Source organism: Argiope bruennichi, chromosome 3 (assembly GCF_947563725.1).
Source record: "Argiope bruennichi chromosome 3, qqArgBrue1.1, whole genome shotgun sequence".
NCBI lineage: Eukaryota > Metazoa > Arthropoda > Arachnida > Araneae > Araneidae > Argiope > Argiope bruennichi.
The window spans coordinates 20,550,303-20,571,596 of record NC_079153.1 but is presented as its reverse complement, the minus strand read 5'-3'; the positions used below and the strand labels follow the sequence as shown (position 1 = coordinate 20,571,596).

Here is a 21,294-nt window from a genome sequence, read left to right as displayed (position 1 = left end):
GACGGTTTATGATACAGAAGGTAAATGCAATATCCTTCAATCTATGGACCCGAAGATGCTAGAATTTCTTTAATGTATGTTGTTCATCTCACATATTATTTTGGCAAAACGTTTCAACTTATTCTTAAAAATGGAATGATATCAATGAAAAGAGTAATTTCGTGATATCAAGGTTAGATGTACTCGCTTCTACATTTTTCTTGCCATTTATGAATCCAATGAAGCTATATATATATATATATATATATATATATATATATATATATATATATATATATATATATATATATATATATATATATATATATATATATATATATATATATATATATATATATATATATCACGTAGTGTTTAAAATGGATTATTATTCCAATTTGATAAGGGCCGCGGTGGCCTGGTGGTAAAGTCTCGGCTTCGGAACCGGAGGGTTTCAGGTTCGTGACCCGATTCCACCGAAGAAAGGTTGTGTAAGCGGGTCTGTTGCACGTTAAATCCGTCATGACCAAACGTCCTCCGGCTGGTGTGGTGTGGAAAGGGGGTGCCAGCTCAGGTGTCGTCCTCGTCATCTGACCGTCGTTCAAAATTACGAGGTCCTAATACGAGGTCCAAAATTACGAGGTCCGAGGTAATTAATTGCCCTAGTGTTGCTTCAAACGGGACGTTAATATAATCAAACCAAACCAAATTGATAAAATGTTTTCTGAGCGACTATGACGGTATGTCAAGTTTCTAGGGTTGAAACCGCGATGCGTTTTATGTGTTATAATATGTGTAATAAAAATCTAACTTTAAAAAGTAACTTCAAATGAGATCTCTTTACTTATCTGTATATATAAAGAACTAACGTAGGAGGCACAAAAATAGTTCTTATTACTTATTGTGGAAAGGCAACAGTCAAATGAAAAAAAAATGTTCAAACGAAATGTTCTATATTACTTCTTTGAACATTTTTAGAATAATCTCCTTCAGTCAAAAGGAAGAAGATATAAAACAAATCAAGATGATAGAAATAGTCGTCAAATAGAAAGTTTAATTGAGTGCATAAATAGGCTTAATCCTTACCAGATAATCATTAATAAGATAATTTTCACTTAAGTATGGAAATTTTTGCTAATATCTTCCAAAACTGTTATCTCATATAAATGGTTTTTGTTTCACCTTTAAAAATTACCGCTTTAATGATCTAAGTTTCATTTTTGAAAAAAAAAATTTTTATTTTTCAAAATTTTTTCATACATAAAATTTTATACATGATGTTAAATAATGTTTTGACATCATGATAAAATTCAAACCCATCCATTAAAACATTCACTCTCTCGCTTTAGCCAATATTAAAATTAAAATTGAAAAATCATTTTCCTTGAAACGAATAACTCCGAAGTGAGACTTTCACTTCCGTTACTATTTCGTAGTAATTTTGATTTGCAGTAACTTGCAGCAGATTAAACCAATTAAATTTTCAGTCTTATCAGAGAACAAAGTGAAATTTCAAAAAAGTACATCCCATTCTAATAAACAGGTTTAAAATTCAATAATTGGGTAAACAAGCTGACAGTGCGTGTTTATTTCTCTTCAATCATTTCCAAAGTTTTTGAATAAACAGCCTTAATAAACAACAAATGTCACGTGATTATTGATCGTCGGGTGATAAGAAAGCCTTTCATCATCAAATCAAATGTTCAAAATTTGTCCATGTGATAGAAATAATAAAAGAATTACTACCTGTGCAAATATTACTAAGAATAAAGATTATAAGTAAAAATAACGAGCAGAAAAGCGAACTAGGAGAAAATGTCAATATAATTTGATAATAAAGATAAACATCTACCTATTCAAATTTGGATAATCTTTAATAATACTTCGTTTATCTTCTTAGATTTTAACATTCAGATTGCGCTTATTTTTAAAAGGATTGTATTAAATCGGTTTAGTTTTAAATAGTTATAGAAAGAGTTGCGAAGTTAATTAGTTGCATCTCGTTAATTTGAAGATAGTCACGTAATTTAGAATTTCTGATTGTTCGCTTTCTATAATAAAGATACTTTGAATACTTTATTGTTAAATCTTATTAGGTTGTAGAATTTTCAAGTTCTGGTTTTAACTATAATATTTAATGCTGCGAATTAATTGAATTTAAGAACAGAAACTACTTTTCGTTATCCAATTCTTCAATTTCTAACTAAGAATTGAGATCTTCCCTTCTAAGTGCATGTTTTTTGAAAAAAAATATTTGCTATGCATTAGAGATGTTGCGACATAAATTATAAATAATTCATTTAAAAGTAACTCACGAGTAGTTTAATAATTATAAATAGCTGTTAATTCAGATTGGCAACAGTGATGGAATTATTGAATCTGTTGTTTATAAAGATACTAGAGTTTGAATAAAAATAAATTTATGTTCATTTAGTAATATTATTTATAAAGTAGTAAGATTTCGTTTAATAGTAAGTTTATCTGTATTCCATTTTTGTTGACAATAGAAAGCAACAATTGGTGACCCGGACGAGATTTGAACACGCAACCTTGTTCCAAATCATTTTTACATTTTTCAAAATGCTCAGTGGCTTCTTTATTTCTAGTTATTTTCCGATTATCTTTTTTCTTTGCTGCTTTTAAGTATTCGTGTAAAATGGCTTGTGTACTAACGGCGTTCTTCAAAAAAACAACGACAGAAATTAACCCTTTCAAGGAAAGTCCGTAGCTGATGAAAAGTTTCAGGCAGCTTAATATTGTCTGCATTCCACTTTTGTTGACAAGCGAAGGTAACAGAGCTAATGAAGACAATTATTTATTATGCTTTAGAGCTTGTCAGCTATTATAATGTATACTACATATATATATATATATATATATATATATATATATATATATATATATATATATATATATATATATATATATATATATATATATATACACACATTTAGATATATTTCGAAGGAAATGTTGCTAATACCGCACATCTAACATTATGCAGATCTACATTTAAGTTACTTTTATTTTTTTATTTTTCCACATACTTACATGCCTTGAAACTGCCTCTATAGTTGAAAGGTTTTCCACTTACAGGCATCATTTCAACCCAGTACTCTCCCCCAGGCTCGAGCCCCGTGACGTTGACCTCCTCCGCTTTTCCTCTGACCACGAACACTGGTGTCTTCTCGGGGTCCTTTTTCAGAATCGCCACGTCCACGTTCTGATCTCCGCGACCTTTCGCTATCAGGATATCGCTCGAGATTCGTGTCACGCCATCGGGACTTACGACGATACTCAACTGAGGACGGGGATCTGAAACGAAATTCGAATATCGCTTTATCGTTTAGTATAAATTTCGTTACTAATGTATCAGTCGTTGAACGGGATTAAAATATTTTCATGTGCAATAATTTTAAAGTAAAAATTAATTTTGTTGAAGTAAGGTAAAAATAAATTTTACTTACAACGATACTCAGCTGAGAACAAAAGAAATTCGAGCATCGTTTTATCATTACATAAAAATTTCATTAACTGATGTATCAGTTATTAAACGGATTAAAATATTTTCGTGCAAAATATTTTGAGGTAAAAATTAAATTTGTATCAAATGTTTTAATGCACAATGTGATTTCATCGTTCGAAACATTTTTATTTTATTTTATTTTATTTTAACTGATAATATCAATTGAATCGGACAATTGTTAAAAACCATAGTTGGTTGATCTGCAATGAGTTTTTAATTTTTGTTTCTTATAAGTACTTCAAATTTTATTCATAAATCTTTATTTTACGAAATTTTAATAAAATTTTAAATAAAATTTTTGTATATTGTTTAATTAAATTTAAACAAAATCATATGTAATAACTTCTGAAAAGTTTACAGTACAAAAATGATTTTTATATCATCTTAAAATTCAAGAAGTTATTTTTTCATTGATACCAAATTTTAGCCATGTAAATTTTTTCTATATTTATCATCTTACTCTCTACATTTCTTTTAAAAAAATATTTTAAGTATATTAAAGAAACGTTAGAATTCTGAACGAATAGAAAAGAAATCACGAATGATAATACAAAATCATAAGAAATCTTTTCATAAATTGAAAAGTAGTTTACAAAAGTCATAGTAACAGATTTTTTTGTTTTTTGTTTTACACTCTGAATTACTATTAATATTAATACAAAAAATAATGAAGACTGACAAATAGTGAAATAAACTTCTGTTTTTAACACAAATCATTTCTGAAAGCAAATTTCAAGATTCAGCGATATATTACTCAATTCTCAGGAGAATATGTAAAACATTTCAATTCATATTTAAAATACTATTAACACGAAGAAAAATGCCAAATTTTACATTGTTTGAAGTTTGAAATTAGGTTACATTGTTAAAAGGCTGCAATTAAGAGAAATGCATAGTAAAGTGACTAGAATGGCATAAGGCTTTTAAAATAATGTGAATTATATGTCTATCAAAATTTAAAGCTAAAAAATATTAGTTGAGCTATTAAGAGCAAATTGCATAAAATATTTAACTGAAAATTTGAACGACCCTTAATCCCAAGAGCCAGTTGGTCTCCAAAAGCGGTTAATATGATATTGTCTTATTAAAACATTTCTTATATTAAGAAATGTTTCAATGAGATAATTAGTTATTACAATTAGAAAATTATTGTTATTAGTTAGACAATTATTTTAATCAATAAAAGGACATGAAAATAAAACAAATCAGTTATTTTTCCAGTTATAAATTGTTAACCGTCTACTTTTAAAATTTTCTTATAGTGTTCGTCCAAAATTCTACTAAAGTGTTCTGACAATAATATTTTGTTCGTGTTCTTTAACTATAGAAAAACATTTTATTTTTTAGTAGAAGTTTTATTTTCATTGCCTTCGTTGGAATTTCAGCAAAAGAATTTTATTTTTCCTTTAAGTAATGTTAAATAATTATATCAAATATTTTGCTACCCATACTTTTCTCAGTTACAATCCATGCATTTAAAATAATAAGGAGGGGGGGGGGAACAATGAAACAATTACCCAGTCTCAACCATTGATTCGAATTCAATAAGTTTGGTTCCATATGAAAGCTCATAATGACTCATATGGCTTTTACATATTTCATGACGGGTCGCCTATCCCCCCCCCCAAAAAAAAAACTATCATCAAGTTTGAGAAAAATTCAAAAAAAAAAAAAAAAAACCTCGTAATACATTTTCTATAAGAAAATCTGGCATTGGAGTTCGTCAGTCAAAAACACTACACTGAATGTCCATGAATCCTAGGTACGATATTATGGATCTCCTATTCTCTTCTTCTCTCCATTTTGGGAAGAAAACTAACAATGAAACTTCACTATGCCTCATTAGTGGTGAAATCTATCAATAACCATAGAACCACCACCATAGAACCATCTTCAATAATTTTTGATAAAAAACAACGTGGCAATATCGTCATAATCCATCGGCATAAAAATATCCAACAATTTTATTACGATATTTTCACGATATTGTGCTGAATTCAGAATATCGAGCAACATTATGGAAATATCGTCACAATTTATTATCATAAAATACCCAACAATATTGTTGCAATATCTCCACAATATTATGTGGCATTCAGATTATTGAACAACCTTGGTATCGGAACAATCTTATTGCTAAAAATGCCCAATAATATTGCCGCGATACCTTCAGGATATTTTACAACATTCAGAATATCGAACAATAACTTTAAACATCATACAATATTTTGTGTTAATAGGAAATATCTTATGACAATAGAGATATTATATTTCCTATTTGCATTTGAAAACATATTTCTAAAATAAAAATTTCACTTTTCGTCATTTCCAACTTACCCAGCGTAGTGACCAATAATTTCTCGCTCTCTCCTCTCGCCGATTTTGCTCCTAGAGGAGTGACCACGATTTCGTACTCTGTGCCATATTCCAATCCTTCCAACAGAATCTGCGTCGATTCCTCCACGATTTTGGCTTCCATGGGAGCATCATCCAATTCGGTGGAACGCCACTCTACGTGATAGCGTCTGATGTCCCAGAGGACTGCTGGAGGGCTCCTCCATTGAATTTCAAAGGAGGTGTTACCGATGGAGGATGCGAAGAGGTCCGTCACTTGACCCAATGTTGCTGAAATAGCATTTTAGGAATGAATAGACGAAAGGGATCAGCAGTCCTCTGGTTTAAAAATAGATAAAGAATAATATAGTAAATCAATTCTACACATGAACATTGAACAAACTGACTACGTCGATCCGCCCTAAGACACACGGATAAAACTGAATGACCAGACCACCGAGACAGGAACACGGGAAGGAGCTGTGGTAGAGTCCTAAGGGCCATCACCAATCACGGTACAACCCTTCTCGTGAGAAGTATGTCCCTACGTCACGTCATCGATGAGAGGTAGTCAACCCCCACCTTTTTGTACCCATCAATCAAATTTCTCATCCTCATTTTTCAGGTGCCTCTTCGTAGAAGAAAAATGAACATATAGTCACAACCACATTTGAGTGTATTAGAAGGCATTGTTCAGCCTAAAACCATATGGGAATTCACTATTCCATTCAAAGAAATGATGGACATAATGAAGGAGATAGTGGATAGGCATTCAAAGCAAGAGGCAGTTTGTAGAAATCTAGAAGATTTTCGAGAAGAATGACTCTTTTTCCATAGGTTTTTGCAGTGTTTGAAACGAATATTTTCAAGGTTTATTCTTTCTCACTTTATAATCTTAATCAATGCCCATAATCTCATAAAGTTTGTTGAAAATTTTCGGATAATCTTTTGTTATGTTTTATGTATGGGAGTCTTACCCAATCATCGCCCACCTTGAGGATTGAAGTTTGCAGATTGGATAATCTTTTTTGAAGCATTCATTGAAATGGTCTGAAATTGTGATATTCAAAGTTTCACAACATGGTTAATTTTGGATGTAAAAGAAAGCTTTATTTTATTTATTTATTTATTTTGCTTAAAATATTAGCATACCAAGAATATTTTACTATTACTGAAATGATTAGGAAATTGCACAAAAGTTTAGGTTTTATTGTTTTTTCAGAAGTATATTTATTGATCCTTGCAGCATATAATTTTTTTTACGTCACTTGAAGCATTTTTCAGATTAGAAATATTGGCTTATTTCTAACTGTTTAGAAATTTTCTACTAGCCACGAATAGAGTAGACATCCTACAAGGTAGGCCAGTAGAGGATGACGGGCCCCACTGGCAAACAATACTAGTTAGCCACCCTTGTTTTCAGCTAAGTTGCCTTTGCCTTGCTCTTTACCATATTTTTTAAATCTGCAATGAAAAAAAAAAAAAAAACTTGAGGACTTAAAAATGTAACTCTAACTGACTTTTTTTAAAACCTATCTTTTTTATGGTTTTTTTTCAAATGGCATCTGACTTTTTATTGCTCATTTTCAATGTAATCTCTTTGTATAAAATTTTGCTATTTTTTTATTAATTATGTGGAAATAAAATTGGATAAAAAAGAAGCGAACTAAAAGATTAATTTAACCAATACTCAAAAACAGGCTCTTAAAAACTGAATTTCTTCTAGATTTGGTTAGATTTTTTTAAACAGATTCTAAGGACAGTGAACTAAGAGGGAGGGGGGGATGGTATTCTTAAATTCTTAACAATTTTGATTCTTCTTTTAATTATATACCGCGATTCCTATATTTCTCAGCTTAGTCATGCCATCACATTCAAACAATATTATGTCTAACATAGTGGTCTATAGAAACTCCAGTTTAGAAAAATCAGTTTTAGAGGTCGAAGCCCAGACTGTTATATATTACTATATATTACAGATATATTACAGTTTATATATATTACATGTTTACAGTTTACAGTTTTATATATTACAGATATATTACTGTTGACTATAATTTTTTTGCATTGTTAATTTTTGTTGTTTTCCTTTATTTTAATGATATTTCTGCAGATTTTTTTTTCCATTTTGCATCCTTTGAAAGCCCAATTTCTGCAAACAAATCTTTATATCTGCCCTTTTCGGATACATTCATTCATACAATGATTCATTTTATCGAGACTATAAATGATGTTCCGAACACACTTTCAATTAAATCAAAAATGAGAAGAGCGTGATCAATCGAGATAATAATAATTTTTTTAAAAGAAATGAACATGTAAGTTAAAATAAAAATAGAGACCCTGTTTTACTTAAATGAAATAGAAAGCAAAATATTTCTTTCTCACCTTTTGTTTGGTATGAACATACGAAAGCCAGCGATTTGTCGCAGCAGTATGAAGACACGATCTCTTTCTTTTCAGCATCGTACCAGGAACAAAAATTGTCTCCTTCCTTCAAGGAGCATTCTGCATCCGTTGCTAATTAAAACACAATAAGAAATTACTAAAACAAATCTTTAAATAACTATACAATGTTTCCTTTATAATCCTTCCAAGAAAGCTAGATCACACTTTTAGCTTTATAGAGCATACTCACTTAATTTTTCTGTGTTAAAATTTTTTATCTAAAAAAAATTTAAAAAATAAACGTTTTCAACGATATCAACAATATTCATATTTTTAATTTTCTGGTTTAGGAATTATTGATCAAACAAGTCAAAGTTTTATTTATGCTTTAATTAATTAATTATATCTTGGAATGTATCACTAATTAAATCATATTATGCTACCAGATGGCGCCATGATCTATGCTAGCTCAGACAAAATACAGTTGGTGGGATAAAATAAAAATATTTACAGATAGTAGGAATAATAAAAAGGAATAATCTTCTACAGGAATAATAAAAAGCTTTTGAATCAAATCCAAATTTGTATTAGATGAAGATATCATACATAAAGTTTTGAATCAAGTCTTGTAAATCTCAATTGCGTCGAATAATAAGGTAATGAATTAACAGATAATTTTGATGAGAATGTGGGCAATTCTTAAAGTTTCCATTTCCTTCTTGTTGCATCTAAAAGATTTTTAAACGTTGTATTCGTCAGAAATTTAATTAATTTTGGTTGCATACTTATCCCTATGTTTGATGTATTGCATTTTCAATGATTATGATTATAACCAATTAATAACTAATGAATATTTAAAGGCTCTCAGGGCACGTTAAACTTTAAATTTTTCAATTTTTGAAAATCAATATCGATTAGAGTCCTATATTTTTTGAAAATTTTGGTACTAAATTTTTAACGATACTAGCAAAACTTCCAGAGTTATCGAGAAAAAACTATAACAACACTGATTAAATATAGACAGAAACTTCCTCTGTCAGAATGTCAAAATGTATGCAATCGCAGCATTCTTTGATACATATAAAGAGAGAGAGAAAAAAAAAAAAAGATTATTTTAAGCTAACTAAGGGAAATGTCTATACTTCTGAGGAGGGAGTAATTTACATTATTTTGCTCGAATTCTTTTTATGCTATGTTTTTATTTTAACCTCATTTTTCTCAAAAAAAAAAAAAAAAAAAATGAAGCTTGCGCGCAGGATATCTCAAAAATTACATATTTTGTTAATCTAAAATTTCATGCACATGCTCAAAAAAAATTCTTCTATGACTTCAATTTTCAGACAAATTATACACAAAAAAAAATTTATATGAATTTTAATTAGATTTTTGTTAAAATTACAAATTACAATTTCTTAAATAGCTGTATTTTAAAAAAAAAATTCAGAAAGTTTATAAAAAGTATGCACAACTTCAAAACTGAACTTTTTTCCGCAAGTTAATGTAAATTTTGACCCATTTTTTTAATTCAGAATCCTGCGCACAGTAAAAAACTAATTTTGAAAAAATATCCAATTTATATTTTTATATAAGGTTCAATTTTTTTTTTCTTGCAATTATACGAAAACAGGAGAAATAATGTAATTATACAGGGTGTTTATAAAGTCCCGGACCCATTTTGATGTTTAATAACTCATAAAATAATGAAGATATAAACACACTTATGGCATTTATTGATGGAATAACTCATATATTTTCCTTTTCAGGTTTGAATATTTTTACTTTTGTAAATATCGTCTGCACGTATGGTTAATTTCAGATAATTTCATTTTCCAGTCTAAATATCTGTACTTTTCTAAATATCGTCTGCTTATTAATTGCATTTTTCTCTCTTTTGTTTTTGGCAACTATTGCAATGTTATGTTTACTTTTGATGTGTCTGTTCTATGTAGTACTTTTGTATGTGATGTTTTATTCGAGCGGATATTAAGGAGAATGCATACACCATAAGAGACCATTTTCCAGGAAGATGGATTGGGCGAGGAGGTCCAATTCCTTGGCCACCCAGATCACCTGACATAACGCCGCTGGACTTTTTCCTTTGGGGGTTTGTAAAAGACAACGTTTTCAGGAGGAGAGTGTCGAACATTGATGATCTAAAAGCCAGAATTACAACCGCAATAGGCTTTGTGGATGCCGACATGCTTGCCGCTACCTGGCGTGAAATTGACTATCGACTTGATATTCTCCGTGTGATGAAGGGGGCACACGTGGCAGTTCATTGACAAGGATCATGAAACTTTTTGAGTCTATTTAACCATTTATGTTATTAATTTTAATTTATCTTTATTATTTTATGAGTTATTAAACATCAAAATGGGCCCGGGACTAAATAAACACCCTGTATATAAATATTCTATGGTTGAATTTTCAAATTTCACAGTTGTTTCATTTGTAAATTAGATGGATTGAAAAAAGGATGGGTTTTTGCTTTCATGGGTAATTAATTGCTAAGAGTCCCGGAACCCCTTCATTTCTCCATGGGTGATAAATGACTTCTCATTAATTTAATAGCTTTTTCAAACATAATTAAAGCTACTTAGTTAATAGCTCTAATTATGTTTGAAAAATGTTTATTTGAAATGTCAACAACTACATTTGCCTTTTGTTCTTCCACTCAAATTTTCAATTTTCTTGGATCTTAATAAGTACGATTTGGGTCGATTGATAATATTAAAATAAAAAAGAAAAAGAATTCTATCATGAATAAAAGAAAAGCCATTTGTAAGATATAATGACTATCTAAATAAACTTTTTAATCTTTTTATGGAATATTGTCACTTGTTAAATTTCTGATACTTTCTCTTCAGTATCTGCTATTTTGTACTTAAAATGTGATTTAATATATATTTTTTTTATTTATGGTTTATATATTGTTTTTTGATACGACATGGCAGGCTTGATGTTTGTTTTATGTAGTGGACTTTATATATTTATGATCTATTAATATTTTGCTGAGAAATATTTTTTAAAATAAAATAAGAAAAATATTTTTGGAGTATTTGATTAAAAATTCTCAACATAACATTAAATTATACCAACACCAAAAAACGTACTTCAATTTCTGACATAAAAATTATATTGATAGTTGGTAAGGTTTCAGGTTCGAGACGCGATTCCGCAGAAGAACCGTCGTGTAAGGCGGTCTGTTGCACGTTAAATCCGCAAGGGCCAAACGTCCTCCCACTGGTGTGGCGTGGTGTGGAGAGGGAGGGGGGTGCCAGCTCAGGTGTCGTCCTCGTCATCTGACCGAGGCTCAAAATGACGAGGTCCGTTCCAAAATAGCCCTAGTGTTGCTTAAAACGGGACGTTAATATAACTTAAAAAAACTGATAGTTGGGTTTTTTATTATATTTTATTTCTGATATTAAATATAAGCTGTATACATATACTGTAATTATGGAATTTATATGACAGATTTTCAGATTAAAAATAAATTGGGAGTCATTTCAACTTACTGATGCTTATTTTTTAAATTTACTTATTAACTGATACATTCGATGTTAATCGGGATGAAAATATTTTTATGTTTTGAATTAATAAAATATTAGCAATGTAATTAAGTCTAAATAGTCATTTAAGCTTTTATTTTATTCTTCTGCTTTAGTAAGCAAACTTCTAAAAACTTGCCGCATTAGTTGTAATATGCTAACCAAGAAAGTAAGAATGTATGAAATAATGAGATTTGACGGAGAACCAACGCAAAAGCTAATAAGAGAATTTTTTTAAAAAACATGTATAGTATTTTTATGCAAAAAAAAAAGAAAATCTATTATACAAAATAATAACAATTTAACAATTTAATATTGCAGAAATTATATTTACATCTTTTAATTTCAGCTCAGTTTTTGATTCAGTTCTTATTTCAGTTTTTTTAAAAATTCTACCAGTTCATTAAACAATATCATTTTTTTTTAATGACAGCATTCAAGAAATATGTGTGCCCCTGTCGTCTCCTAACAACTAATACTTTAAAAATCAGACTATAACTAATTCGTTATTTCGTGGGAGACGAGAAGCGTTAAAACTTTTCAAAAGTTAATAATATTTACAAATTTTTAATGGTATGACCACAATTAATTCAAACGTTTTTATATAAACATATAATAACCAATTCAGTTAATGATAAAATATAAAGAGCTCTAAGGGAGCCATGGGGAATTGTCTCCTCGAAACTTTCCTGCATATTCTCTAATAAAAGTTTTATTTCCCTTTCTAACCACCTTTGAGATTGAGGACTTTGGGAAAGCCGTGAACGCTGGGAGTGCTCATAATAAACGCTCGAGTGAAAATAACATTTTTTTTTTTTTTATAAATTTTGTTTTCACACACGAGAGTTCCGTGCTTTGTGATGCATTTAAGAAAATCTATATATGTATATTATTAAAATCATACCTTTGACGAAAAATATTTACGCAAGAGTCTATTGGCGTGTGATTTTTGGCGAACAATCGCCAGCATTTGATTAATACAGGTATCAGAAAAACGAATATGTATTTAGGACATTTTTTTTCCCCGACTGATTAAAATCAAAAGTTGACACAAAAATACAATTATAGTAACAATACCAAATTATCAAGTTTCTTTTATATAAATTACTGCGTTTTTGAGTTTTCGGATTCATGTGTGTACGAAATAACAAATCGACAGATGGTCAGTACCTAGTTGTTTTGTTATAAAATTTCATAAGGATCTATGCTATAAATAGTAAACCTTTATAGAAAAATTTATCCATTTTGCTCTGTTCGTTTTGCAGTAATCATATTAGTTCGGATTCGGACAGCCCTACAGATGGACTTCCTCGGAATAGATTTCGTTCAAACTTTGATAGAAATCTACAAAATGGGTAGAAATACCATATACCAAATTTCATTTATCCAGCTCAAGCAGTTTTTGTGTTACCGTGCACACAGGCAGACAGACAAAGACATAATTCTAAGAGTGTATGTTTTGAATGAGGGGAAATTACAAATGTAAGGATTCGTCAAAATGCCAAGCTCGAACTTCTTTGATGATTACAATGCTTTCTTTTTGTATACTTTGCAAAGTAAAAATGGTGAACTTTACTGGATATTTTCTTTTTCTGATGCCTTTTTAAAATCTTGATTCTTTTTCCAAGTTTTAATATGCATCTGCAGCAGATTTAGGCATTTTAACACTCCAATCCTACACGCTAAGCAGTAAGTATTAAGAGATTCCTTCTTTTAACAATTGGTCGGTTTACTTTCAACGCCCTTTGAAAAGAATTCACATGCTATCGATTTATTTGTGTATATTTTTTTTAGCTTATTAACTTTATGAAACTATACAAATGTTATTAATTTATTTTTTAATATGTAAAAAAAATGAAATATATGGCAAAACGGAAATTAATGAAAAAAAACCCGGAAAAACGAACAAAAGTAATAAAATCCATGAAAAATTAACTCTAATTATCAATTAATGATCTTCCATACTTGTAAATTAATGCATTAAATTATTGTAAATGATTATAAAGAAATAATAAACTTTAGACAGTTAAAATGTTACAAAGGACTATTTGACAAAGTAGTATTTATTATTGGCAAATAAAATATAACATAAACAATTAAATAAATAATTGATATCCCAAAATACTAAAATGATTAATTATATTTCGTATCTTTATAAAGATTTTAATAACTCACTATTAACGCACATTGTTACGCTAATATTATATTATTCATTAAATTAGTATTTTTAAGAAATTTATTTATTTATTTGACAACTATCTGCGACCCCCCCCCCCTTCAACACAACAGCCTTTATAACTACTAATTGAATAACCACCAATGTAAGTTCTATACAATGTGAGTTGTACATCAATGTAAGTTCTTATACCCTTTATTTTCCTCTCTTTCTCTTCCTGTAGTTTTCTGAACGAAGATCACACTTATATTATGTTGATTTAGAATCAATCATTTCTTTCACAAAAGTCTTTTTTAACGTATATTTTTCCTACTGCCTCAGCTTTTTTTTAAATGTTAATCAAAATTACAATGAAAATTATTTTTAAACTCCATATCATTATTTAAACACATAGGACTTATTTTAAATTACCATATTTTTGTTCTCAATAAAATATGATGATTAAAAATAAGTCCTCAAGAAACTGCATATGTTTTCCTTTACACGATACAAATTTTAAATGCCAGATCATTATTTTAAAATATCTTCTACCGAAAATTTTCATATCTTCTAGTTATTTTTCAAAATTATTCTAATTTATGAAATACTAAATGCTATTTTAATTTTAAAATAACTACAAACTTTGTGCTCATTTTTCTATTCAATTAAAATGAGCACAAATTAGAAAAAAAAACCATAAAATAAATTTTAAATTTAAATTAATTAGTATAAATTGATTCAATAATTAAATTCAAATATTTTTAATTAAAATTCATGAGAGGAAATGTTAATTAGATCTAATCTCTCAGCAGTTTCAACAGCGCAATAAGAATATCCAAATTAAATTATTTTAAAAAAATAAACCATTATTGAATAATTTAAATTGAAATTCCAATGAAGAAATCTGAATCAGATTTAATTCCAGAATTATTTCAAGCAGCGCGATCAAAAAATTCAATTTAAATCATTTACAAAATAAAATGAGGTCATCAGCAAAATGTGGAGGAGCTGGGATTTGAACCCAGGACATCTCGCATGCGAAGCGAGCGCTCTACCACTGAGCTACACCCCCGGCAATTGAAAAGCGTAAGTAGAAGCTTCAGTATACATTTTCCAAATAAGGAAGAAAGTCGAATTTTGTGCTGTTTCATGTTGAACTACCAGATTTTGATTTGTCATGGCGCCATCTAGTGTCCTAAAAATTACCTTTTTCTAACGAGGAAGAAAAAATTTGGGCCTTCACGTTACTGTGGGTGTTTTTAACAAACCATGAAAATATACAGAAATATATGAGAAAAATTAATTGCTTTTTGATTAATTTTTTTGTTATTCTTGAGAGAAGATAATAAACAGTCTAAATAAGTTGTAGAAGAGATGTAGCTATGAAAAATTTTTAATAAGGAGTCGAAGATTTTTAAAAATAAAGTGCATATTTTAATGGACGATATCATTAAAGTATTGTTGGGCATTTTGCGTTAATAAAGTGGGAGGAAATGTTAGTGAAATTAAAAACTGTGTAAATGTATGAAATAAAAAAAATCATTAATAATAAAAACTTTGAAAAAAATGAGTAAAACCATTTTTTTTTTAAACTTTTTTTTTAAAAGGACAGACATATCATGTAAATATAAATTTATAATGTTTTATTCCTTTTATTCTCTATGCTGATTCACTCAAGGTCATATGAGGATGATCTTATTATTTGCATATTAAAGTCGAGAAAGAGGACTTATCTCGTAGAAAAATAAAGTAACTTCATAATTTTTTTTTTAATATAATAAGTTATTTATTAATAAATAAGACTAGAAAAAATTCAGAACACTTTTTTTAAAATTTCAGAATAAAGGAACCGAAGATCTAATAGGGCCCGATTTTACCATTGTTAGATCATAACTTTTCCAGTTTATTCGATACAAATGGTATAAGTTGGAAGGAAACGGGGGAGGGAGGCAGGCAGAGAAAATGCATGGAACGCTATCAACCGGGGGCACAAAATTGAGGAAAAAATTATTGGAATTTAACAAAAAGTATTTTTTAGCTGTTATTCCCAAGAACTAAAATAAATAAATAAATAAGAAATTAAAAAAACTTCTTAAAAACTAAAATGAAAAATTTTCCCTCATTTTAATTTTTAGCTTTATTAGTTATCTAGATTAATTCTCAGATTCTAACTATCATTAAAGTTCCTTCCACAAATTTCGGCATAGACAAGTGATTTTTAACGCTCGATTTGATAAATACAATTGATTAATTACTACAATTTGATTAATAAAATTTGATAAAAAAAGTTAACTCTTTTCGATTAATAAAAGCAAAGGCAAAAATGTCTCCAGAACATAAGCAAGCCGTGTGATTAATACTTGATTAACAAGAATGCCATTCCATATGAAATCAGATTTAATATAAATAAGCTCGAAGAATCAAAACTCCTTCGAAAAACTTTCTTATCAATCAATATCTTCAAGAAAAATAATCGATTAATTAATCGTTTTTAAATGCCTAATAAACAGCTAAGAGTTGTCATACATTAATGATAATCTATACTTATAATAAAGCTCAATGTGTGTGTGTGTGTGTGTGTGTGTGTGTTGGCGCTCTACAGGCCAGACCGTTTGACATACAGCTACCAAATTTGGTACATGTATACCTTGGAGGTTGGGAATGTGCACCTGGGGTTTCTTTTTTCTAATTTTTAATTAGAATTTTAATTATTAATTAAAAACTAACTTTCTCGCCAAAAAAATCTTCCATTTTCCCCACCGCCAACTTTTCCGCCAAAAAAATCTTCCATTATCCCCAGCGCCAAACTAGAAAGGCTTCAGTTTTTTTTTTCTCCCAACAGTAATGAGGCTAGGGTTAACATTTTTCGGCGGATTATTTCAATCGGTTCTGTTTATTTTCTTAATGTTTGATGCATTTAAAATGAAACATTGTTAATGAATTAATCTTTCAGATTCATTCTGAAGTACTTTTGAATTAAAATAAAACAGAATAAAGGAAATTAAAAATTTCTAATCCACATAGCGTTACCCCAACTGGCGTAGAAAAAATCACGTATTTGCGTTACGTAACCGGCAAAGAAAATTCACGCATGCGCATTCTGTTCTGATTGTTGCCATGACAACGTTATCAATGGATGATTTAAATTATTTTTGGGTTAGTTGCATGCTTTTGTAAGTAAATTGTATTTATGTTAGTTATATATTTTTTGTATATGCTTATAGTTTTAAGTACATCGTTTTTTAAGTAGTTTTTTTAAAACCTGTTTTCAACCGTTTATTTTAAACGATTCGTTTTATTTTCTTAGTGTTTGATGAATTTAAATTTAAACATTGTTAATGAATCGATCTGCTCATAATGAATCTAAGAAAATTTTGTTGACCAACTCTTGAGATATTACATAAATTAAAAAAGATATTCTTTAGTGCCCATAAAGTTTAAACGCTGAGTGACTCTATTTTCAGTAATCAGATTATAAAAAAATGCTTTGTTTCAGTAAAAAATATTATTATATTAATTGAAGATAAATTCTTTCCACTTTAATTTAAAGCATAAATTCTACGGGTGCTAACAGAAAATGAGAGAGATACATATTACGTTATGACTGAAGGCCTTTATAATATTATGAATGAATTATATGATAATCAAAATTTGAAGTTTTAAAATATTTTGATGAAGATGCTATTAAAGTAGAAATTGCATAAAATATTTAATTATTAAAATTTTAACGAACATTAAGATTGGCGAACCGGCTGGTCGCCAAAGGCGGATAGTAATGAATAAGGAGCACTGGTAATAAATTTTATCCTCTGTGTTGCCATATATAGGCAATAAAAGAAGAAGAAAAATTAGTGATATGGAAGAGGCGTGGATAGACTAAAGAGCTATTGATTAAATATTTTTGCTATTTTTTGAGGCTGGAATAAATTTATTTCGTTGTGATTTCGTATCAAAATAACTTTTGAATAATAGATTATCAGAAATGCAGTATGTGTACATATAAAATTAAAATCATTATTTAAATTATTACCTTTTATCATATATTAGAAAAATAATTATTCACTAATGGACTATGATATTTTCCATATGACAAATATTGCAAAATAATAATTTTTCATATAACATTTTTTTTAAATTTATTAACTTTTTATAAACATTCATAAGAATTAAATAGTTATATTTGGAAGTAAGGAAATATCATTACCAAATAATTATGGTTAATTTTTCATGAATTCATTACTGCAGTTACTTTTTTACTCTTGTCATAACATTATGCATTCATCTTGAAAATCTTTTACTTGAGCTTCGAAACTTACTGCGAATAAGCTTGGAGTTAAAGAACTTTTAATTGGACCGTGACATTATAGTCATTGTTTGATTTATTCAATTTACTTTTTTACTCTTGTTATAACATTATGCATTCATCTTGAAAATCTTTTACTTGAGCTTAGAAAATTACCGCGAATAAGCTTGGAGTTAAAGAAATTTTAATTGAACCGTGACATTATAGTCATTGTTTGATTTATTCAATTTACTTTTTTACTCTTGTTATAACATTATGCATTCATCTTGAAAATCTTTTACTTGAGCTTAGAAAATTACCGCGAATAAGCTTGGAGTTAAAGAACTTTTAATTGGACTGTGACATTATAGTCATTGTTTGATTTATTCAATTTACTTTTTTACTCTTGTTATAACATTATGCATTCATCTTGAAAATCTTTTACTTGAGCTTAGAAAATTACCGCGAATAAGCTTGGAGTTAAAGAACTTTTAATTGGACCGTGACATTATAGTCATTGTTTGATTTATTCAATTTACATTTTTACTCTTGTTATAACATTATGCATTCATCTTGAAAATCTTTTACTTGAGCTTCGAAAATTACCGCGAATAAGCTTGGAGTTAAAGAACTTTTAATTGGACCGTGACATTATAATCATTGTTTGATTTATTCAATTTACTTTTTTACTCTTGTTATAACATTATGCATTCATCTTGAAAATCTTTTATTTGAGCTTCGAAAATTACCGCGAATAAGCTTGGAGTTAAAGAACTTTTAATTGGACAGTGACATTATAGTCATTGTTTAATTTATTCAATTTACGTGCCATTTTGAAGTCAAGAGAAGAGTATCTATGGATTCACCTTTTAATGTATAATTTTTACATTTGAAATCCCTTTTGGTATGCTATATTTTTTAAGGAAACTAAATCCCGTTTACAATATAACCATCGTGAATCGAATTTTCACATCTTAATTCAGAAAAAGAAAATAGCGTCAATTCGGTAGCGCATCTGCTTAAATTACAATTGATTAAATTAAAAAATTAAGGAACAAATTTTTCGCGAATGTCGGCCATATTGTCCCAGAATTTAAAAAATGCGTCAAAATATCAACTAAAAAAATTACAATTAAGACTACCACATTTTAACAGATATTGCTATTAAAAAGTATTGTTTGGCATTCATTCTGTGTTCTTTAGTCCAGGCCTGCAATTAAGATGCGAAGAATTCCGAACATTATCTTAAAAACAAGAACTTATCGGAAGAGAATAATATCTGATTACAAAAGCTGAAATTTACTTGTTTGATTTCTCGTTAAATATGATAATCCTAACAATTTTTATTACGATCCCGAAAATCATTTGTTATCATTTTTTGTAGCGTTCAGCGATGCTATCTTTTAACGAGTTTTCATAAGGTTGGCACAATTGTGCCATTTTGGCGAGGAACTGGAAACAAATCTTACCTAATTATGCATTCGAAACTCTTTCACATCTTTTGAAATCAAAGATGCTAGTCACTTACCTTCATTTCCTGGATTATCCAGCCAAACGTCAAAATCAGATCCTAACTTCTCTAGAATGGCTTGAGCGCTTTCAGGTGAGTCTGGCGTCCACAAGATCATAGATTCAGCGGTTTCTCCTTCTTTCAGAGAGGCACAGTTAAGTTTTGCAGCCTCGAAGTTTTCATCGCTTTTCACCAAACGATAACAAAAACCATCGGTTCCATAATCAGCAGGAACACATGTGGGTACTAGGAGATAGGAAATTAATGTTATAAAGTATCAATAATTCTCTATTTTTAAAAACGTTAAATATTCTACAAGGATGTTCGAAAAATAGCATTATATTGTGGAATATATAAAACTCTCAGTTCAACTGTTGTTTGAAATAGAGGCCCTTATTAATATTTTTTACATCACTCTGGTATTATTATCTAATATTAATTATCACTTAATATATTATTTCAGTAATAGAAGTGCAACAAGAATTCGAAAGATCTTTTTGTTTTAAGGCTTTAAAATGAAAATTAACTTTTTCTACTCCTATATTCAGTGTGATTAAACCTTTAGTCTGTAAATTTTACAGTTCTGAATTAAAATATTTAATTCTTCCTTTAATTTTCAATTTCATTAATCATTTGTTTAATTGAAATGTGTGGCCGTTTAACATAAATCGTGTACCTGATTTTTTTTTCTAACAGGATTCCTTTTTACGGACTATACATCAAAATTAATAATTTTAACCCGATGTTGGCTATAAGAAAAAATTCATGGGAGAAAATTCTCGCAAATATTTGTTGTTTAAACAATTTAGAAAGCATTAACAACAGTGGTGCACTGCCCAAGTTGTCAAATGATAAGTATTTCCTTATACGACAATATAGACACCAGGGATAAGTGTGCTAAAGATAAAGGAAAAAATATGTTGAAGAAAATTTTCTGCATCTTTATTTAACCAGATATAATAAAATAACAAATAGCCTTATGGCACAAACACATATTTCTATTCAAGCCTGAAATCGGCAAGGACAATAAGATTTTTATTGCTCTCCGAGGATACAGCAAGTTGATAAAAGGAGTTGTCCCTCTTTGCTCAAATACCGTGTCCTTAAATGTGCTCATTATCAATATTTCTGTTGCTGCTTTTAAATCATTCCCTGGTTTATAAATACAGCTACTACTTTTTTTTCTCATGGAGGACCATTTCGTAATCTACAAATTTCTCATGGAGGACTATCGTAAAACTGGAGGACCATTTTCGTAATAAACAAATTCGTTCGTCTTCTACACTAAAACGGGATTAAAATATCTCTTTATATAATTAAAACTATTACAAGGGGAAAAAAGTGTTTCATGAAAATTTTATCTTCTGGCTATGAAAAGTAAATAATAGCATTGTTGATAAGTCAACAAAGGCCAATTTAATTTGGTGGTATTAACAATGTTAGTGAGCATTTTGTATTAATGAGGTCACTTTTAGATACATGTCGCAGAAAAAGCTTTCTGCTCAAATCATCAAGTGGCATCCATTTGAATCCTTTCCTTGTTCATCACTTATCCTAATGACATTTTTGATT

General features: G+C 29.1%; 1 protein-coding gene and 1 non-coding gene across 2 annotated transcripts in view; both read right to left on the bottom strand.

Moving 5' to 3' along the window:
- LOC129964263 (uncharacterized) overlaps positions 1-21,294 on the bottom strand; it is a 104,681-nt gene that overhangs the window by 30,955 nt on the left and 52,432 nt on the right. Inside the window, exons 14-17 of the mRNA XM_056079012.1 lie at positions 19,741-19,968; positions 8,228-8,359; positions 5,843-6,130; positions 3,031-3,294 (exon numbers count right to left, since the gene is read on the bottom strand). Coding sequence (XP_055934987.1) covers positions 3,031-3,294; positions 5,843-6,130; positions 8,228-8,359; positions 19,741-19,968 — 912 coding nt within the window. The remainder of the gene's footprint in view (positions 1-3,030; positions 3,295-5,842; positions 6,131-8,227; positions 8,360-19,740; positions 19,969-21,294) is intronic.
- Trnaa-cgc (transfer RNA alanine (anticodon CGC)) lies at positions 14,931-15,002 on the bottom strand. The gene has a single exon. It is a non-coding gene; the product is annotated as a tRNA-Ala (tRNA).